The following is a 16,898-nucleotide window of genomic DNA, read 5'->3' on the forward strand; positions in this document are numbered from 1 at the left end:
CACACTGTTCTGTCCCCTTTTTTTTTTTTTTTTTGAGACGGAGTCTCGCTCTTTTGCCCAGGCCGGACTGCAGTGGCGCTATCTTGGCTCACTGCAAACTCTGCCTCCCGGGTTCACGTCATTCTCCTGCCTCAGCCTCCCGAGTAGCTGGGACTACAGGCTCCTGCCACCACGCCCGGCTAATTTTTTGTATTTTTAGTAGAGACGGGGTTTCACTGTTAGCCAGGATGGTCTCAATCTCCTGACCTCGTGATCCGCCTGCTTCAGCCTCCTAAAGTGCCAGGATTACAGGCGTGAGCCACCACGCCCGGCCTGTTCTGTCCCTTTTTAAAGCAGTTCTCTTTTAAAAAATTGTGGTAAGATATAAATAACATAAAATTTGCAGTTATAACCATTTTAAAGTATATAATTCCATGGCATTAATTACAGTCACAGTCTTTTACAACTATTATTATTATGTATTCCTAAAGTTTTTTCACCCTGTACCCCCAAATTGAAGCTTTACCCATTAGACAGTAACTCCCTGTTGCTCCCACTCTTGGCCCCTGGTAACCATTATTGTACTTTCTGTTTCAATGAATTTACCTAATCAAGGTACCTTATTTAAGTGGAATTATACAGTATTTGTCATTATACAGTATTTGTCAAGTGTGACTTACTTCACTTAGCATAATTTTCGAGGATCATCCATGTTGTAGCATGTATCAGAATTTAGTTCCTTTTTACGGTTGAGTAATTCTCCACTGTACAACCATACTGTGTTTTGTCTGTCAGTTCATAGATTAATGGACACAAGTTGTATCTACCTTTTGTCTTTTGATAATGCTGCTATGAACATTTGCATACAAAATCTGAGTCCCTGAACCAGTTTATGTTTACCCACATATTTACCATATTTACTAGAGCTTGTATTCATTCCTTTGTGTAAATCTATCCAGTATTGTTTTCCTTTCTTAAGATCTTTCTAAACATTCTTTTATAACTTGAGTCTGTTCTTGGTGAATTTTTTTCAGATTTTGTATGTCTGATGGGATCTCTCTCTTTCCCCCAAACCCCAAAGATAGTTTTGCTGAGCATCTAGTTTGAGCTTGACTTTAAAAAAATTTAAGTACAAGTTGAGCATCTCAAATTCAAAAATACAAAATCTGAAATGCTCCAGAATCCAAAATTTTTTGAGCACCAATGTGACACTTAAGGAAATGCTACTGGAACATTTCAGATGTTGCGTTTTCAGACTTGGGATGCTCAGGTGGTAAGTATAATGCATCTATTCTAAAATTGGAAAAGAAATCAGAAATCTGAAATACTTTTGGTCCGAAGCATTTTGGATAAGGGGCACTCAAACCTGTATGTTAAGATATATGTCACTCAGTTTTCTACCAGCTTGCATCATTTATAAGGAGAAATCTGTTGTCAGTCTTATCTTTGTATCTCAAAACATATTGTGTTTTTCTCTGACCTGTTTTAAGATTTTTTTTTTTAATCAGTGTGTATGCTTTGTAGCATTGTGGTGTATGTTTCTGTTGAAAGTAGTGGTGTGTTTGTGTATTGTGTGAGGTGTCTTGTATAAATGCAAACTTGTGTGGGGAGGCATTTTCTCTGTGTTACTTTGTGTCGACAGTTTGTGTGTGTTGTGTGGGGATGTGATTGTAGATGTTGGGGGGGTATTGTGAGGGAATACTTTTTTGGGTGCTTTTGTTGTTTTGTATCTCTGGTATTACAGTGTCCTACTTGGTCAATGTTGTCTTTATGTTTATTTTGATTATTTATATATGAGGATAGGACTTTTTATACCAATTAAAATGTTTTTGTTTATCCCATTCTTTCTGTTTCTGTTTCTTCTGTTTCTCTTAAATTTATTGTCTTCTGCTGTTTTGTTTTCTTGCTCCACCTTTTTTCTTTTTAATATTTTAGACTTTATATCTTCTCTGATCTTCTTTGAAGTTTTAACATGCATATTTAACTTTAGATTTCAGGATTAAAAGTATTTTCCTTCCCCCAACTTAAGGACTTCATTAGCTTTGGTCACTCCCTTCCTGAAATGACACTTTTGTTATTGAAGGTATTTGAAGTTGTGACTTTTTAGAAATTCAACAATACACACACACCACTTTTTCACCACACCAGTAAATGTCTCATATGTAGTACTTAAAAAAATTACTTTTGTATGTATTATATTATGGTGACCTCTTGTATGTTAGATTGTGCTTGTAGGAACATTTCTTTAGAACAAGTCTTCTGATGGTAAATTACTTTGGTTTTTATCTATAAATTGTTTATTTTTCTCTAGCTGACAATTTTAGGTTAACAGATTTTTTTCAGGCACTGTAGAGATAATATTCCTCTCTGTCTTTTACTGTCGTTGTCAAAGCCTGCTAATCTATTTTGTCCTGTCTTATCTCTCAGCCTATTTTCTAGTTCTTCTGTTTGGTTTTTGGTGTTTACAGTGATGTTGATTTCTTGTTATGTATCTTGTTTGGGTTCTTTTGGTTTTCCTGGATCTGTGAAGCCATGTCTTTTATTGACTCAAGAATATTTACAGCTATTTTCCATTTCTCTGTCCCTTCTCTTTCTAGAACTACATTTAATCTTGTGCGAGATATTTTCCTTTGATCATTTATGTCTTTTAACGCCACTTTGATATTTTCAGTTTTCTTTTCTTTCTTTGTTTCGTGTGGTTATATTCTTTGCATCTTTCTGTTCTCTAATTCTCTACAGCTATGTCACACTTGCTCTTTAATCTTTCCATTGACTTTAATAGTGGTTCCAGCCTCACCTTCATTCTGTTTATTTCTGATATTGGGGGATAATGTCCCTGGAGACTTTGCCTATATTTTGAAAGACCAGTGGTGCCTCTTCTTCAGAATATTGTTATGGTGCAATGTTCCCTCAGAGCTCTTCATTTATCATGATATATGGAAGTGAGACTCTCCTTTGCTCTAATTACCATCATTCTTCAGACAATATTTTAGCAAGTTTTGAAGTAGCAAACAATTTTGAAGGAAAGTTTTAGAGGCATGAGGATAATAAAAATACTTACTTAGTCCTGTTTGCTGAGAGATTTTCTGATTTAGTAGGATTGAGCCCAAGAGTTTGCATTTCTTAAAAGTTTTCAGCTAAAGCTGATGCATCTGGCCTGGGGACTACACTTTGAGATGCACTGGAGTAGATGTCTTGACACTGATTATTTCACCTTTCAGTTAGGGGTGTTTGCAGGCCTGGTGATCATTTTATTAACACTGAATACAAGTGCAATGAAAGTTTCTTTTGACACTCAACTAGCTTGTTTAAAATCACTGCATTAATGTTTTATTTTAGTGATCATTCAGGATATGTTCGTCCAGTACCAGTGCCACGCAGTTTAAACAGTGATATTTCCTATTTTGGTGTTGGGGGCAAGCAAGCTGTCTTCTTTGTTGGACAATCAGCCAGAGTAAGTAAAAAGATTTCTTATAAATGAAAGTTGATCAAAATATTTTGAAGTTGACTCTGTCTAAATGCATTAACCAGTTTATTAGGAATTTAAAAAGTACTCTTTTTAATATTTAACAGATGATAAGCAAACCTGCAGATTCCCAAGATGTTCATGAGCTTGTGCTTTCTAAAGAAGATTTTGAGAAGAAGGAGAAAAATAAAGAGGCAATATATAGTGGATATATTAGAAACAGAAAGGTACAATACACTTTAACTCATAATTATAAATTTACTCCTTTGGGTAGATGGTAGAACAGAACTTAACTTGAAGGTATGAAATTTTCAAAATGAGTTACCCTTTCCTTTAGTCATAATAACAAAAATGGGCTTTCTCAAGCCAAAAATCTTCAGACAAGTTGTCTCATAAAGCTTACTAAGCTTTCTGTAAATTGCTTATAGGATTATAAACTTTTTCCTCTGGTCTGAATTTGGGTTTTAAAATCTTTGTTATATAATAAAATTACAGAGTAGAAAAACAGTAATAGGGTAATGGACTTTCAGGAAATTGGACCTCTGGAGAAATAAATGAGAGATTGCTGTTACAAGTTTGCATTGAAATTCTTGTGTTCATAATACAAAATGTTAACAAATTTGAATCTTGGTGGCAAGTAAATGGTATATTTATTGTACATTCCTTCAACTCTTCTTTGTTTGAAACATGATTTTTTTTTTTTTTGAGATGGAGTCTCACTCTGTCTCCCACGCTGGAGTGCAGTGGCACAACCTCAGCTTGCTGCAACCTCCACCTCCTGTGTTCAAGATATTCTCCTGCCTCAGCCTCTCGAGTAGCTGGGATTACAGGTGCTTGCCACCACGCCCTGCTAATTGTTTTGTATTTTTGGTAGAGACAGTGTTTCACCATGTTGGCCAGGCTGGTTTTGAACTCCTGACCTCAAATGATCCACCCGCCTCAACCTCCCAAAGTGCTAGGATTACAGATGTGAGCCACCACGCCCAGCCTGAAACACGATTTTTAATCTAAAATTTTTAATATATGTTAGTTTACTTATTATTTTAAGAGATGGGGTCTCACTCTGTCCCTCTAGACTAGAGTGTAGTGGTGCTATCACAGTTCACAGCAGCCTCGAACTCCTGGACTCAGGCAGTCTTCCAACCTTGGCCTCCCAAAGTGTTAGGATTACGGGAAAATCTTTATTTTAAAGTGATTTTGGGCTGGGCATGGTGGCTCAGTCCTGTAATACCAGTACTTTGGGAAGCTGAGGTGGGAGGATTGCTTGAACTCGGGAGTTTAAGACCAGCCTCTGTAACATACGAGACCTTGTCTCTACTAAAAAAAAAAAAAAAAACCGGGTGTGGTGGTGTGCACCTGTAGTCCCAGCAAATCAGCAGGCTGAGGTGGGAGGATCACTTGAGCCCAGCTGCAAGTGAGCTATGATCACGCCACTACATTCCAATTTGGGCGATAGAGCAAGACTGTCTCAAAACAATAAAAAATTTTTAAAGGGTAATTTTGAACTTTTAAAAATTTGGCTTTCTGATTCTAAAACAACTTGTAGGAAACTTTATAGGAAAGCCTAAGGAAGATAAAAATACTCCCAAGTCCTAGAGAAGCCTACTGAAACATTTTGGTGAATTTCCTTCTAATTCAGCTTTTTAAAATATGTACTTAATAGTTTTGATCCCACATTTAAAAAATTAACATGTTGAGTATTTCCCCATCTTATAGAATATTTTGATACACAACAGTTTTTAGTAGCTTTATAACATTTCCTTCAATGATTGTAACATAATTTCATGATTCTGTTGAGCATTTGGCTTATTTAAAGGATTTTACAGTAATGGTAAAGACAATCCGATGAATATCTTTGCATAACATCTTACCTGAATTACAGATTTTTTTCTTAGTTTAGATTGTTATAATTTTAATAGCTGTGATAATGAATTTGAATTTTTTTTTTTTTTTGAGACGGAGTCTCGCTCTGTCACCCAGGCTGGAGTGCAGTGGCGTGATCTCAGCTCCCTGCAACCTCTGGCTCCCTGGTTGAAGCAATTCCCCTGCTTCAGCCTCCTGAGTAACTGGGATTACAGGCGCATACCACCACGCCCTGCTAATTTTTTTCTTTTTCTTTTTTTCTTTTTTTTTTTTTTTTTTAGTGGAGACGGAGTTTCACCATGTTGGCCAGACTGGTCTCGAACTCCTGACCTCAGGCAGTCTGCCCACCTCGGCCTCCCAAAGTGCTAGGATTACAGGTGTGAGCCACCATGCCCAGCCTGAATTTGAACTTTTTAAATGTTCATGGCATGTATTTCAAAACTGCTTGTCAGAAAGGTTAAACCCAAAGTCACATACACTTCCAACAACTGTATGAAAGTACATGTCTGACCATTTATTTTTCAAAAGAGTGAGAAGGGGAAAGGGCAGCAAAATGTTGGCCATTTGATAATTTAAAAAAAAAAAACCTTTTCTTTCATTAGTTGATGGGTTGGATTTTTTTTCCATTTTATTATCCACTTTTTTCTCGATAACTTAATATACCCTTTGTGCAGGACATTACTTTCTTTTCTTTGTTTCATTTACTTAACAAATTGCATATTTTGATATTTTTGCATAACAGTATTCCATCTTGTCTTAACCACCACAAAGCCCTATAAAATATAATGGTGGAAATATTACTTGCCATGATAAAACTGGTGAAAAATAGGAATTGAGAATTTAGGTGGTTTTTGAAACTGTGCATATTACAAAGCTTGTATACAACTGTGTCTCTTGGAGCACCATTTTTCTGCCAGCCTTTTCTGTGTTTTGTGCTTAGTTCTTCCGAACAAATGTTTCATGGGTACCAACAAGTACCTGGTCTGTTTCCTTTTCTGACCAGTCTTTTCCAGCCTATTTTTGTTGGACTTCTATCTCTGACCTGTGAGCAGTTTTCAGAATGTGGGTGGAGTTGGTGGTTCTTGTTCTATAGTCAACGGTCTTACCTTTTCTAAAGATGTATATTTGCTACTTATGTCAAAAGCTCTCAAATCTGTGTTTCATGTGAAAACTTTTCTCAAGACTGAGACACTGAATCATGCTAGCTTCAGCAAAGGAAACAAACCATCCTAGGCCCTTTAAACAGAAAATATTTAATAGAGGGAATTAGATGCTTACCTGATTATTGGAAGGGCCAAAGGAATGAATTATGGGCTAAGCCTTCTAGAATGATGCCAGGACTCTGAAGTTATCCTGGAGGGATGCTGCAACATTTGCTAGAATCATTCAGTTGGAGGACCACCACTGGGTCTGGAATTCAGGAACTCACTGCTGTATCTGTGATTCAAGAGTTGGAATGATCTCACTGCCACAATTGCTCCAAAACTGGAAAACAGTTTCTGGCCATAATTAGGGCTGCAGTGGCCTTTTGACACTTTAAACCTGAAACCTGGTTACTGATCTTTCAGTGCCTTATGTGATAACAGAAAACTTTTAAGAAACTTCAGGAAATAGCCTCTGCTTCATTTTTGGCATCCAGATTTTGGCTAGTACATCTAATTGGTGAAACCTAATTTTCATCCACAATCCAAACAGTATTTTTTTGCCTTCCAACCTCTGCAGCCCGAGAGAGTACAGTAAAAGGTGGTAGGAACGGATGATGAATACCAACTGATCATATCCAGTACACTCATTTCCAGGTTCAATTAGATGTTCCAGGTTCAATTAGGTGTTCGAGGAGTAACTCACTTTTGGTACCTTTGAAGTCAAATATTGGCTGGGCACAGTGGCTCATGCCTGTAGTCCTAGCAGTTTGGGAGGCTGAGGAGGGAGAATCTCTTGAGCCCAGGAGTTCAAGACCAGCTGGGCAACATAGAGAGACCTTGTCTCTTAAAAGAAAGAGATCAAATATTATCCATAAACCTTTCTTATTCTCTCCTTCTCCTGTCTTCCTTTCAACTACCCTTTTCAATTAATGGCATCCACTAGCCATGCAGTTAAAGTTGGTAATCCTTTTTGTTAATCATTCAGCACATTCAATTTTGTCTTTTATATTATTTTCTTTCATCTATCCTCTTCCACCCACTTTCCACTGCTGTAATTCAGCCATCCCGCCTCATCTTTTATCATATGTTTATCATATATCCTAAAACTACCTTATTTCCTTTATGCTCTTGAATTCATGTTCTCATTTGTCTGGAATGTTACTATTCAGTCATCTGCTGGGTGACTGTCACCCTCGTTTTACCTCTGTAGCTCTTGGTTCATATCTTCATACGTAATGGCATATTGTTTTGTAATCATTTGTTTTTTCATCTCCTACCAGATGGAATTTGTAGAGCACAAAGGCACTGTCTTATTTATCTTGAACCTATCTTTCTCAGGCCCAAGTTGAGGCATAGGACTTACAGAAGATGCTTGATAAATATTTGGATAATGAATTTGCATCATTAGTAAATTCAGACTAATCTCCTGACTCAAAAGTATATGAAATGTTACTTGTGTATACTGTAGCTGTGATATTAGCAATTTAGTGTATAGAGATGCATTATAATGGTTTTGAAGGGGTATGGTCTTAAGGATTTATTGTTTTTTTAATCAGAAATTTTAGAATTTGATAGACAAATTCTAAAAGAGCTGTAACACTGTTTTTAATTAAGCAAGTAATCATACATACTTATTTTTAAAAATCAACTGATTTCCTAAATAGAATAGTTTAGTCTGTTTTTATTTCCACAGTTTTAAAATGTATATAGCAACATACACAGTAGATATAGTCTCCTATCACTTAAGGACAGGGATACATTCTGAGAAATGTGTCATTAGGTTATTTTGTTGCTATGTGAACATCATAGAGTGTACTTATACAAACTTAGATGGCATAGCCTACTACACACCTAGGCTATATGGTATAGGGTACTGCTCCTAGTCTACAAATTTGTATAGCTTGTTACCCCAGGTAGTTGTAACAGAATGGTAAATATTTGTGTAGCTAAACATAGAAAAGGTACACTAATTTTACAATACTGTATCATCTTATGGGACCACTGCAGTCAATTGTTGACAGAAATGTTATGTGGCACATGACTGTATATGAATACGCGCACACACACACGTGCGTGCATACCTTGTTTTTTGTTTGTTTGTTTTTTGAGACATGCTTGTTGCCCAGGCTGGAGTGCAGTGGCGTGATCTTAGCTCACTGCAACCTCAGCCTCCCGGACTCAAGCGATTCTCCTGCCTCAGCCTCCCTAGTAGCTGGGTTTATAGGCGTGTACCACCACGCCTGGCTACTTTTGTATTTTAAGTAGAGATGGGGTTTCGGCTTGTTGGCCAGGCTGGTCTTGAACTCCTGACCTCAGGTGATCTGCCCGCCTCAACCTCCCAAAGTGCTGGGATTACAGGAGTGAGCTACCGCACCCGGCCTGCAATTTTTTAAAACATAGATTCATACTACAGATGGAGAAGTTTGTAATTTTATCCTCAAATTCCCCTGCTACCTCCCTTCCATAAGTTTTAGATATTCTCTGAAAGTGGACTGGTGTCCAGGATGATTTTACTTTTAAGCACTATGTGTTTGGGCTTAGCTAGCTGGGTCCAGCCTGCCCTGTAGTTTTCTTGAACATGGAGGGCTGGGCATTGGTCCTGACCAAGTTAAGTGGTAGGTCTCCCAAGCAAGGCAAGGGTTCATTCTACCCTAGGGTAAGTGTCCTCAATTTTTTTAAGGCATTTTAAAACTCAGTATTTGTCTTTACCTTTTCCTTTATGATTCTAAAATCGGTTTAGCATTATAAGATAGGGTGCACTTTATGCATGCTAGTTTAGCAGTTTGTGTGAAAGTTCCCTTGTCTTCACAGTGTTGTCACATACTCAGCCAATTTGTTGTATTGGGCCAATTTCCTCCAAAAGCTTTTCTGAAGCCTATTTGTGAAACTCCAAGTAAATCACATTAAAATTTGATGCAATAGCTATTTGTATAATTATAATTTAGATGATTTAATCTGTTGTATTTCTGTTCACTCTTCTAGCCCTCTGATTCTGTTCACATTACAAATGATGATGAAAGATTTCTGCATCATCTTATCATAGAGGAGAAGGAAAAAGATAGCTTTACTGCTGTGGTTATCACAGGGGTACAACCAGAACACATACAGTACTTGAAAAATTATTTCCACCTTTGGACACGACAGTTAGCGTAAGTAATTATATTTGGCTTAGGAAATGTTGCTACTTAACTTTTTTAAAACAGAAAATATTACAGATACACTGAAGCCTCTTTGGTATCCTTTTTGCTCTTGTCTCATTTTCTTCCCTTTAGTATTATCCGGTACTCTGATATTGGTGTTAAAATAGCTCTCTATTCATTCATTCTGTAAATATTTATAGATCACCTCTAGCGTACTGAGCATTATTTGAGGCACAGGATTTTGACAATATTATAAAATTAAAAATGAACTTCACAATTTGTCCAATTGAGCACTATATCACTTCCATGACCCCGTTTTGTGCTTCTTTTCCATAGGACCTGTCATAATCTTCCATACCATATATACTTATTTTTGTTGTTGTTAAATTCACTGCTGTATCTCCAATGTCTTCTAGAAGAATACTTGCTACATGGTAGATGCTCAAATGTTTATCAAGTGAATGAATGCATCAAGCCTATTAAAATAAAAAATATATGTACATATGTGCCTATATGACATTAGTACTGAAAATAATCATTGTGTTTTTATTCCAGTAAAACTTGTAGGGACTCTATATCCCATTAGACCAAATCAGACGAATAGTTATTTAATGACTCTAAATATTTTTTTTTTTTTTTGAGACAGAGTTTCACTCTTGTTGCCCAGGCTGGCGTGCAATAGTGTACTCTCGGCTCACTGCAACCACCACCTCCTGGGTTCAAGCGATTCTCCTGCCTCAGCCTCCCGAGTAGCTAGGATTACAGGCGCGTGCCACCACACTCAACTAATTTTTGTATTTTTAGTAGAGACAGGGTTTTGCCGTGTTGGCCAGGCTGGTCCTGACCTCAGGTGATCCACCCACCTCAGCTTCCCAAAGTACTGGGATTACAGGCGTGAGCCACCGCGCCTGGCCTAAACTTTTTTTTTTTATAGCTATGTGATACGTACGATTTACTGTATTGTTTCCCTAATTTGCATTAGTCTGATTTACTGAGACTTGCAAAATGGGTACATCTGCTCAAAATTCATATTTTAAAAATGTATCTTTTTACATTTACCCAAAAGGCTATTGTTCTTGAGAGTCTCAATTTTATACATAATTATACGCTAAGAGAATTTTAAAATTTTTTTATGGGAAAATAAATTTGGTTTTAGGAATACCTTTTTTCTTGTTGAATAGTTCTGTTTATTATCCCTGTTACCCACGGTATTTAAATAGGACTTTGCAGTTTTCTTCAAGTACATATTTTATTAGCTATTTTATAGTTTATTGAAGGAACTCAGTGTACATTAACACATAATTTAAATATACTCTTGCTCTAACAAAGAAGGATTATGAAGAAATATTGCAAATTTCTATTTCACGAATAAAGACATGGTATTTTATAATTCTGAACAATGTTACCAAAATACAATCTTTTTTAACCTTTTCTAAAAAAATAAAGAGGTGTTGCTTTCCAAAGTGTTGGTTTTCAGTGAGATGGTGTCAAACTTACTAGTTTTGTTTTTGGAATGTTAGGGTAAGATTGTCTCAGTGCTATAGGAGAGGAGAGATGAATGTTCTAGAACAGGGGTGCCCAATGCTCGGGTCGTGAACTGATACCCATCTGTGGCCTTTTAGGAACCCGGCCCCACAATGAGTGGTGGGCCCGAGTGAGCATTACCACCTGGCTCCGCCTCCTGTCAGATCAGTGGCAGCACTAGATTTCTCATAGGAGCACGAACCCTAATGTGAACTGTGCGTGTGAGGTATTGCGTGCTCCTTATGAGACTCTAGTGCCTGTTGATCTGAGGTGGAACATTTTCATCCCAAATCACCCCCCTTCAACTCCCATCTCTGGAAAAATTGTCTTCCATGAAACTGGTTTTGGTGCCAAAAAGGTTGGGGACTGCTGTTCTAGAATGGTATTCTCTTATTGAGATTAGATATCTAATCCAGTTTACCACCGATAATTGAGTCCTTTCTGGAATGTACCTGGCAAGTAGAATTATAGACTCTTGCTATCTAGTTTATATTTATTTGATGAATTATTCCTCTTGGAAGTGGTATATGTGGTCTTTGAACTTGGTAAGGCCTGGGTTGAAGCCCACGGCTCCCTAACTCTGTTCTGTGATGTCAGATAACTTACATACACTTCTTGCACCCCAGGTTCTATATCTGTAAAATGAGATGCAATAATACCTGCATCTCAATTGTTTTTACCATTAAATGGAATATATATTTTAAAATGCTTAATAAAGTGCTTGATACCTAGTAAGTAGTGTTAAAATATTTTGATAGATTACATTAACTATAATTTTATGTGAATTAAAAGTATAAAATTATTCTTCTCTATTTTAGGCATATTTATCATTACTATATTCATGGCCCAAAAGGAAATGAAATACGAACATCAAAAGAAGTTGAACCTTTCAACAATATTGATATTGAAGTAAGAGAAAAATCCATCTTAAAATATTAAAAATTATGAGATATTTGTTCCAGTTCCAAATGACTCAGGATAATAAAAAACACTTGATAATTAGACAACTTCTCTCTCCTTGTTTTTTACCAAACTACTTTCATTGTTTGATACTCAACTAAAGAGATTATTCCTAGATGTATTTTTCTCAAACCTTTATTTACTGTAGTGCTTGGTTTATCTTTTTTTGTCTCCTGTAGAGCTATGCATTGTTACTGAACATCAATCATCTCTTGAAGCATGGAGGAAAAGGGAGATAATGTAGCTTTCCTTTTGTTTGTAGAAGTTATATCATGGTGACAAGGTTTGGCAGCACAGAGCATTTGAGTATTGGATTCTCAATACTGTAACCCACACGTTAGAATTTTACATACAATGTTGTCCCACTTCCTACCTCTAGCAAGAAACCTTAAATTTACTCGTGACTTTTCTGTCCTTCAGCTCTGATTTGCTGTTTCTTTGCTTACTTTATATTTTATAGTAGTATGTTCCTTATTGAGATGCTACTTAAAGCTGTTTAACTCGTATAAATATATATATATTTCATTAAGCCAGATTATTACTTGTACAAATAATTTTTGCTTATTCTATTGTTGAATCATAGCTGAGAACAAAAGTAAAGTTACCATAGAATTTAATTATTTTTGTTTCATTTTTATTTTAGATTTCTATGTTTGAAAAAGGGAAGGTACCTAAGATTGTCAACCTAAGGGAAATACAAGACGACATGCAGACATTGTATGTAAACACAGCAGCTGATAGTTTTGAATTCAAAGCTCATGTTGAAGGAGACGGTGTAGTGGAAGGGATTATCCGTTATCATCCATTCTTGTATGATAGAGAAACTTACCCTGATGATCCATGCTTTCCATCAAGTATGTTAATCTGTTATCTTAGTTATAAAATACGAAGTTGTGATTTAGGACAGTGATTTGTTTTTCTAAATAATTATCAGTTGGGCTATTCAGGTTAGATAAATATTAAAATTTTTTCTTATGCAAGTCTTAGGTTGTTAGGTATTTGTAATTTTTGTAATTCCTGATTTTTGTGTACATTCATTTCTAGATGAGTAAATCTTTAATGAACTCTTAGTTGTTATGAAGCCAAACTTTTAGATATGTATGCATATTAATCCTTTATATGTTCCTTTGTCTTCTCTTTATCTTCTTTGCAGTTTTATGCTTTATGCAGTCGTATTTATTAGTTTTTTCTTTATGCTTTCTGATTTTGTCTTACTGTAGAAAGGCTTTTTACATCTCAAGATTATATAAATCTCCTGTAGCTTTTTTGTTTTTGTTGTCATTTTATGGTCAATGCATCTGTGTTTTCCTTTTTTGTATGTAGAGCAAGGTGGGGTTTTATCTATTTAAATTTTTGAGTGATGGGGTCTTGCCATGTTGCCCAGGCTGGTCTTGAAATCCTGGCCTGAAACAATCCTCTGGCCTTGGCCTCCCAAAGTACTAGGATTACAGGTGTGAGCCACCACACCTGGTGTCCCTCCCCCCTTTTTTTTTTCCAGTAGAGAGATAGGGATTTAACAATTATTTTCTATGTGGTATTCATATTCAGTTTCTTAGCACCAGTTATTGAATGTTATAATTTACCCAAGAGTTAGAACTTTTATAATATAAAGTTCCCATAAGTACATAGGTCTAGATTATTTACTATAAAGTACTATTTTATTTTTTTTTAATATGAGTAATGATACTGTCTTGTAGCTTTATCTTGTAATTTGGTATCTTTGGGAAAAATTTTCACTTGTTCCTTTTTGAGAATACTTTTGCTCTTCTAGATAATTTTGGAATCAGCTTCGTACATTCACTTAAAGTAATTCTAGTGAGATTATTGGGATTGCATTGAATTTATAGGTTAACAATATTACACTTTTTCATTCAGAATACTTCCTTAGTACATTCTTGGTTATCTAGGGTCTGCAACCAGATTTCCTAATTTGAATCCCATCTTTGCCACTTGCTGTTGGACAAACTACTCTCTACCTTAGTTTCCTTATCTGGGAAATGGGTAGTTCACACCTCATAGAGGTGTTGTGAAGATCAAATTTAAAAACTGGGGCAACTTCTCAGAATAGTGCTCAACACTATTTATTAAGTGCTCCTGCCCAGTACATATTGTTACTCAGTGGCTCCACTGGCCTTTTTGGTTTTGTTTTTTATTTTTTGGAGACAAAAGTCTTGTGTTGCCACACAGGCTGGAGTGCAGTGACACAATCTAGGCTCACTGCAATCTCTGCCTCCCAGGTTCAAGCAATTCTCATGGATCAGCCTCCTGAGTAACTGGGACTACAGGTGCCCACCACCATGCCAGGCTAATTTTTTGTATTTTATTAGAGACAAGGTTTTGTCATGTTGCCTAGGGTAGTCTCAAACTCCTGAGCTCAGGTAATCCTCCCACCCCAGCCTCCCAAAGTGCTAGGATTACAGGCGTAAGCCACTGTGCCTGGCCATCTCTGACCTCTTAAATTTGCTGTTTCCAATTTTTATGTGCTAATAGACAAAAAGATACAATTTTTTTCAAATGCTGCCTTAAAAAGAAGAGCAAGTAAGTTGAGTGATCAATCAGAGGGATTCTCCTCTAAGAGCAAAGTGATTTTGTTTGATTGAAAGCACCTTTAATATAAGAGACTTCTTGTGAGGGCTTTTAGGGAGAAGGTTTTGTTTTAGGTGGGTAAACTAATGCCAGGGTAGCTGAGGTGTTAATATGTCAGGATCACGTTGTTTAATCCTAATTTATCTGGATACATGAGAGTGTGTTGCTAATAAACATAAGATTATAGACAATTGTGCAAATTAATGCTCTTGATGCATAGTAACATCTTACAGTTCTGTGTACATTTTTCTTGCTTACTTGAATCTGAAAATAATTTCTAAAAAGTAAACTTAATTTTAGCATCATTCACTAATTTGTTCAAACTAGGTAAACTCGCTGCTATTAGATGTCATAGATTTCTCAGGTGACTTTCATGTGAACATACTAGTTCTGCTAAAATTGTGAAACTGTTTTAGATACAGGATTTAAGCTCCTATATTTGTAGGAAGGAGGGATTTTGTTATAGGGGATAATCTTTTTGGATGTAAGACTCTTTTAGCCTCATGAATAGGTTTTAAAGATGACAGGCCCAGCAGCTAGTACATTGGTTCATATATGAGTAATTATTGACTTTTAAATGATAGACACCATTCGTAATGTGGAACCACTTTGTAAACCTACTTTTTTGTGGGCAAACAGTATAAAACTACCTTTAGGTTTTATAGAATGCAATTTGAAACATTGTATGTGTTTGTTTCATTATTTCTCACATTTTAGCAATAAACATTTTGTTCCATTTGCTCTTTTGATCTAGAATTAAAAGATGAAGATGATGATGATGATTGTTTCATACTTGAGAAAGCAGCTAGAGGGAAAAGGCCTATTTTTGAATGTTTTTGGAATGGACGATTAATACCATATACATCAGTTGAAGAGTAAGTTTGATTTTTGCTGAAATTATGTTTTTACAACTTAATTTTTTTACTAACTAACATTTTGTTCTGTTCAAGCTTTGACTGGTGTACTCCTCCTAAGAAGAGAGGGCTTGCACCAATTGAATGCTACAATAGGATATCTGGTGCATTATTCACTAATGACAAATTCCAGGTCAGCACAAATAAATTGACGTTTATGGATCTTGAGCTAAAATTGAAAGATAAGAACACCCTTTTTACAAGGATTTTAAATGGACAGGTAAGATTTTTAAATATAAAGTTGTGAATATTTGCAAATGTTTTATTTTTAAGTAAAAGAAGACACTAGCAGTGTAGGTTTTTATTGATATTTTGCATCAAAAGACTATGATGTATAAATTTTTTTATGAGCAGTCAAGTGTTCACATTACTAAAAAATTTTAAGCTAATTAGACTAGGTTTGGATAGAATTTACATATCTTCATTAGTTTTTTTTTTGTTTGTTTGTTTGTTTTAAGACAGGAGTTTCACTCTGTTTCCCAGGCTGGATTGCAGTGGCTCAATCTCAGCTCACTGCAACCGCTGCCTCCCAGGTTCAAGCTATTCTCCTGCCTCAGCCTCCCAAATAGCTGGGACTACAGGTGCGTGCCACCATGCCTGGCTAATTATTGTATTTTTAGTAGAGATGGGGTTTCACCATGTTGGCCTGGCTGGTCTCGAACTCCTGACCTCAGGTGATCCACTCGCCTTGGTCTCCCAAAATGTTGGGATTACAGGCATGAGCCATCGCGCCTGGCCAAGATCTTAATATCTAGCCCTTGACATAGTAGAAGCCACAGAAGCATCTTAATGAGAACATGTATGAACAATTGTATTCGCTTTAAGGGCTATATTTGTACATTAATAACCTAATTGTGCAATTTTTAGCTTGTTTTGAGGGTAAAAATTGGGTAAAACTGTGAAGTACTTTGAGCTAAAAGGTTTGAGATTGATCAGTATTAAAATACATGTATTAATACCACAAGAATGATTTCACTTTGAAATTTGTTAAAAAGTTGAGTGAAACTAGTAAACTAGTGTACTTGTATTCTGTGCACAGACCTCAGAGACTTTTGATACTACACTTTCAGTAGTTTAATGTTGAATTGCCAAGAAATAGATGATTTTATTATGAATTTATTGCTGGGCAACAAATACAGTGCATAGTACATAGTATTTGTAGTCAGTCCTATAAGATGTTGAAATTAATTTTGCTTTTATAAAGATTGTGAATCATAGAAGATTAGGACACTTTTAAGAATTATGCACTGAGAAAGACCTTATCAAAATGAGTTACTACTCCTTTATAATACACTTAGCATTCATTTATAATATGGTGTTA

General features: G+C 36.0%; 1 protein-coding gene and 1 pseudogene across 3 annotated transcripts in view; one reads left to right on the plus strand and one right to left on the minus strand.

Annotated features, from left to right (window-relative positions):
* The window catches only part of SMCHD1 (structural maintenance of chromosomes flexible hinge domain containing 1), a 155,671-nt gene that overhangs the window by 30,038 nt on the left and 108,735 nt on the right, over window positions 1-16,898 (plus strand). For 2 of the 3 annotated variants that reach the window (XR_008650063.2, XM_055237021.2), the window contains exons 6-12: window positions 3,319-3,433; window positions 3,553-3,672; window positions 9,436-9,602; window positions 11,936-12,026; window positions 12,721-12,931; window positions 15,418-15,538; window positions 15,614-15,797. Coding sequence is in view for 2 of the 3 variants with exons in the window: in XM_055237021.2 (XP_055092996.1) it covers window positions 3,319-3,433; window positions 3,553-3,672; window positions 9,436-9,602; window positions 11,936-12,026; window positions 12,721-12,931; window positions 15,418-15,538; window positions 15,614-15,797 (1,009 nt within the window). In the remaining variant the exon portion in view is untranslated. Of the gene's footprint in view, window positions 1-3,318; window positions 3,434-3,552; window positions 3,673-5,584; window positions 5,686-9,435; window positions 9,603-11,935; window positions 12,027-12,720; window positions 12,932-15,417; window positions 15,539-15,613; window positions 15,798-16,898 lie in introns of those variants that run through there. The other variant, XM_063640809.1, reaches the window with a different exon arrangement.
* Window positions 8,021-8,055, minus strand: LOC129461499 (uncharacterized; annotated as a pseudogene).

This window comes from Symphalangus syndactylus, chromosome 1, assembly GCF_028878055.3.
Source record: "Symphalangus syndactylus isolate Jambi chromosome 1, NHGRI_mSymSyn1-v2.1_pri, whole genome shotgun sequence".
NCBI classification, from domain to species: domain Eukaryota; kingdom Metazoa; phylum Chordata; class Mammalia; order Primates; family Hylobatidae; genus Symphalangus; species Symphalangus syndactylus.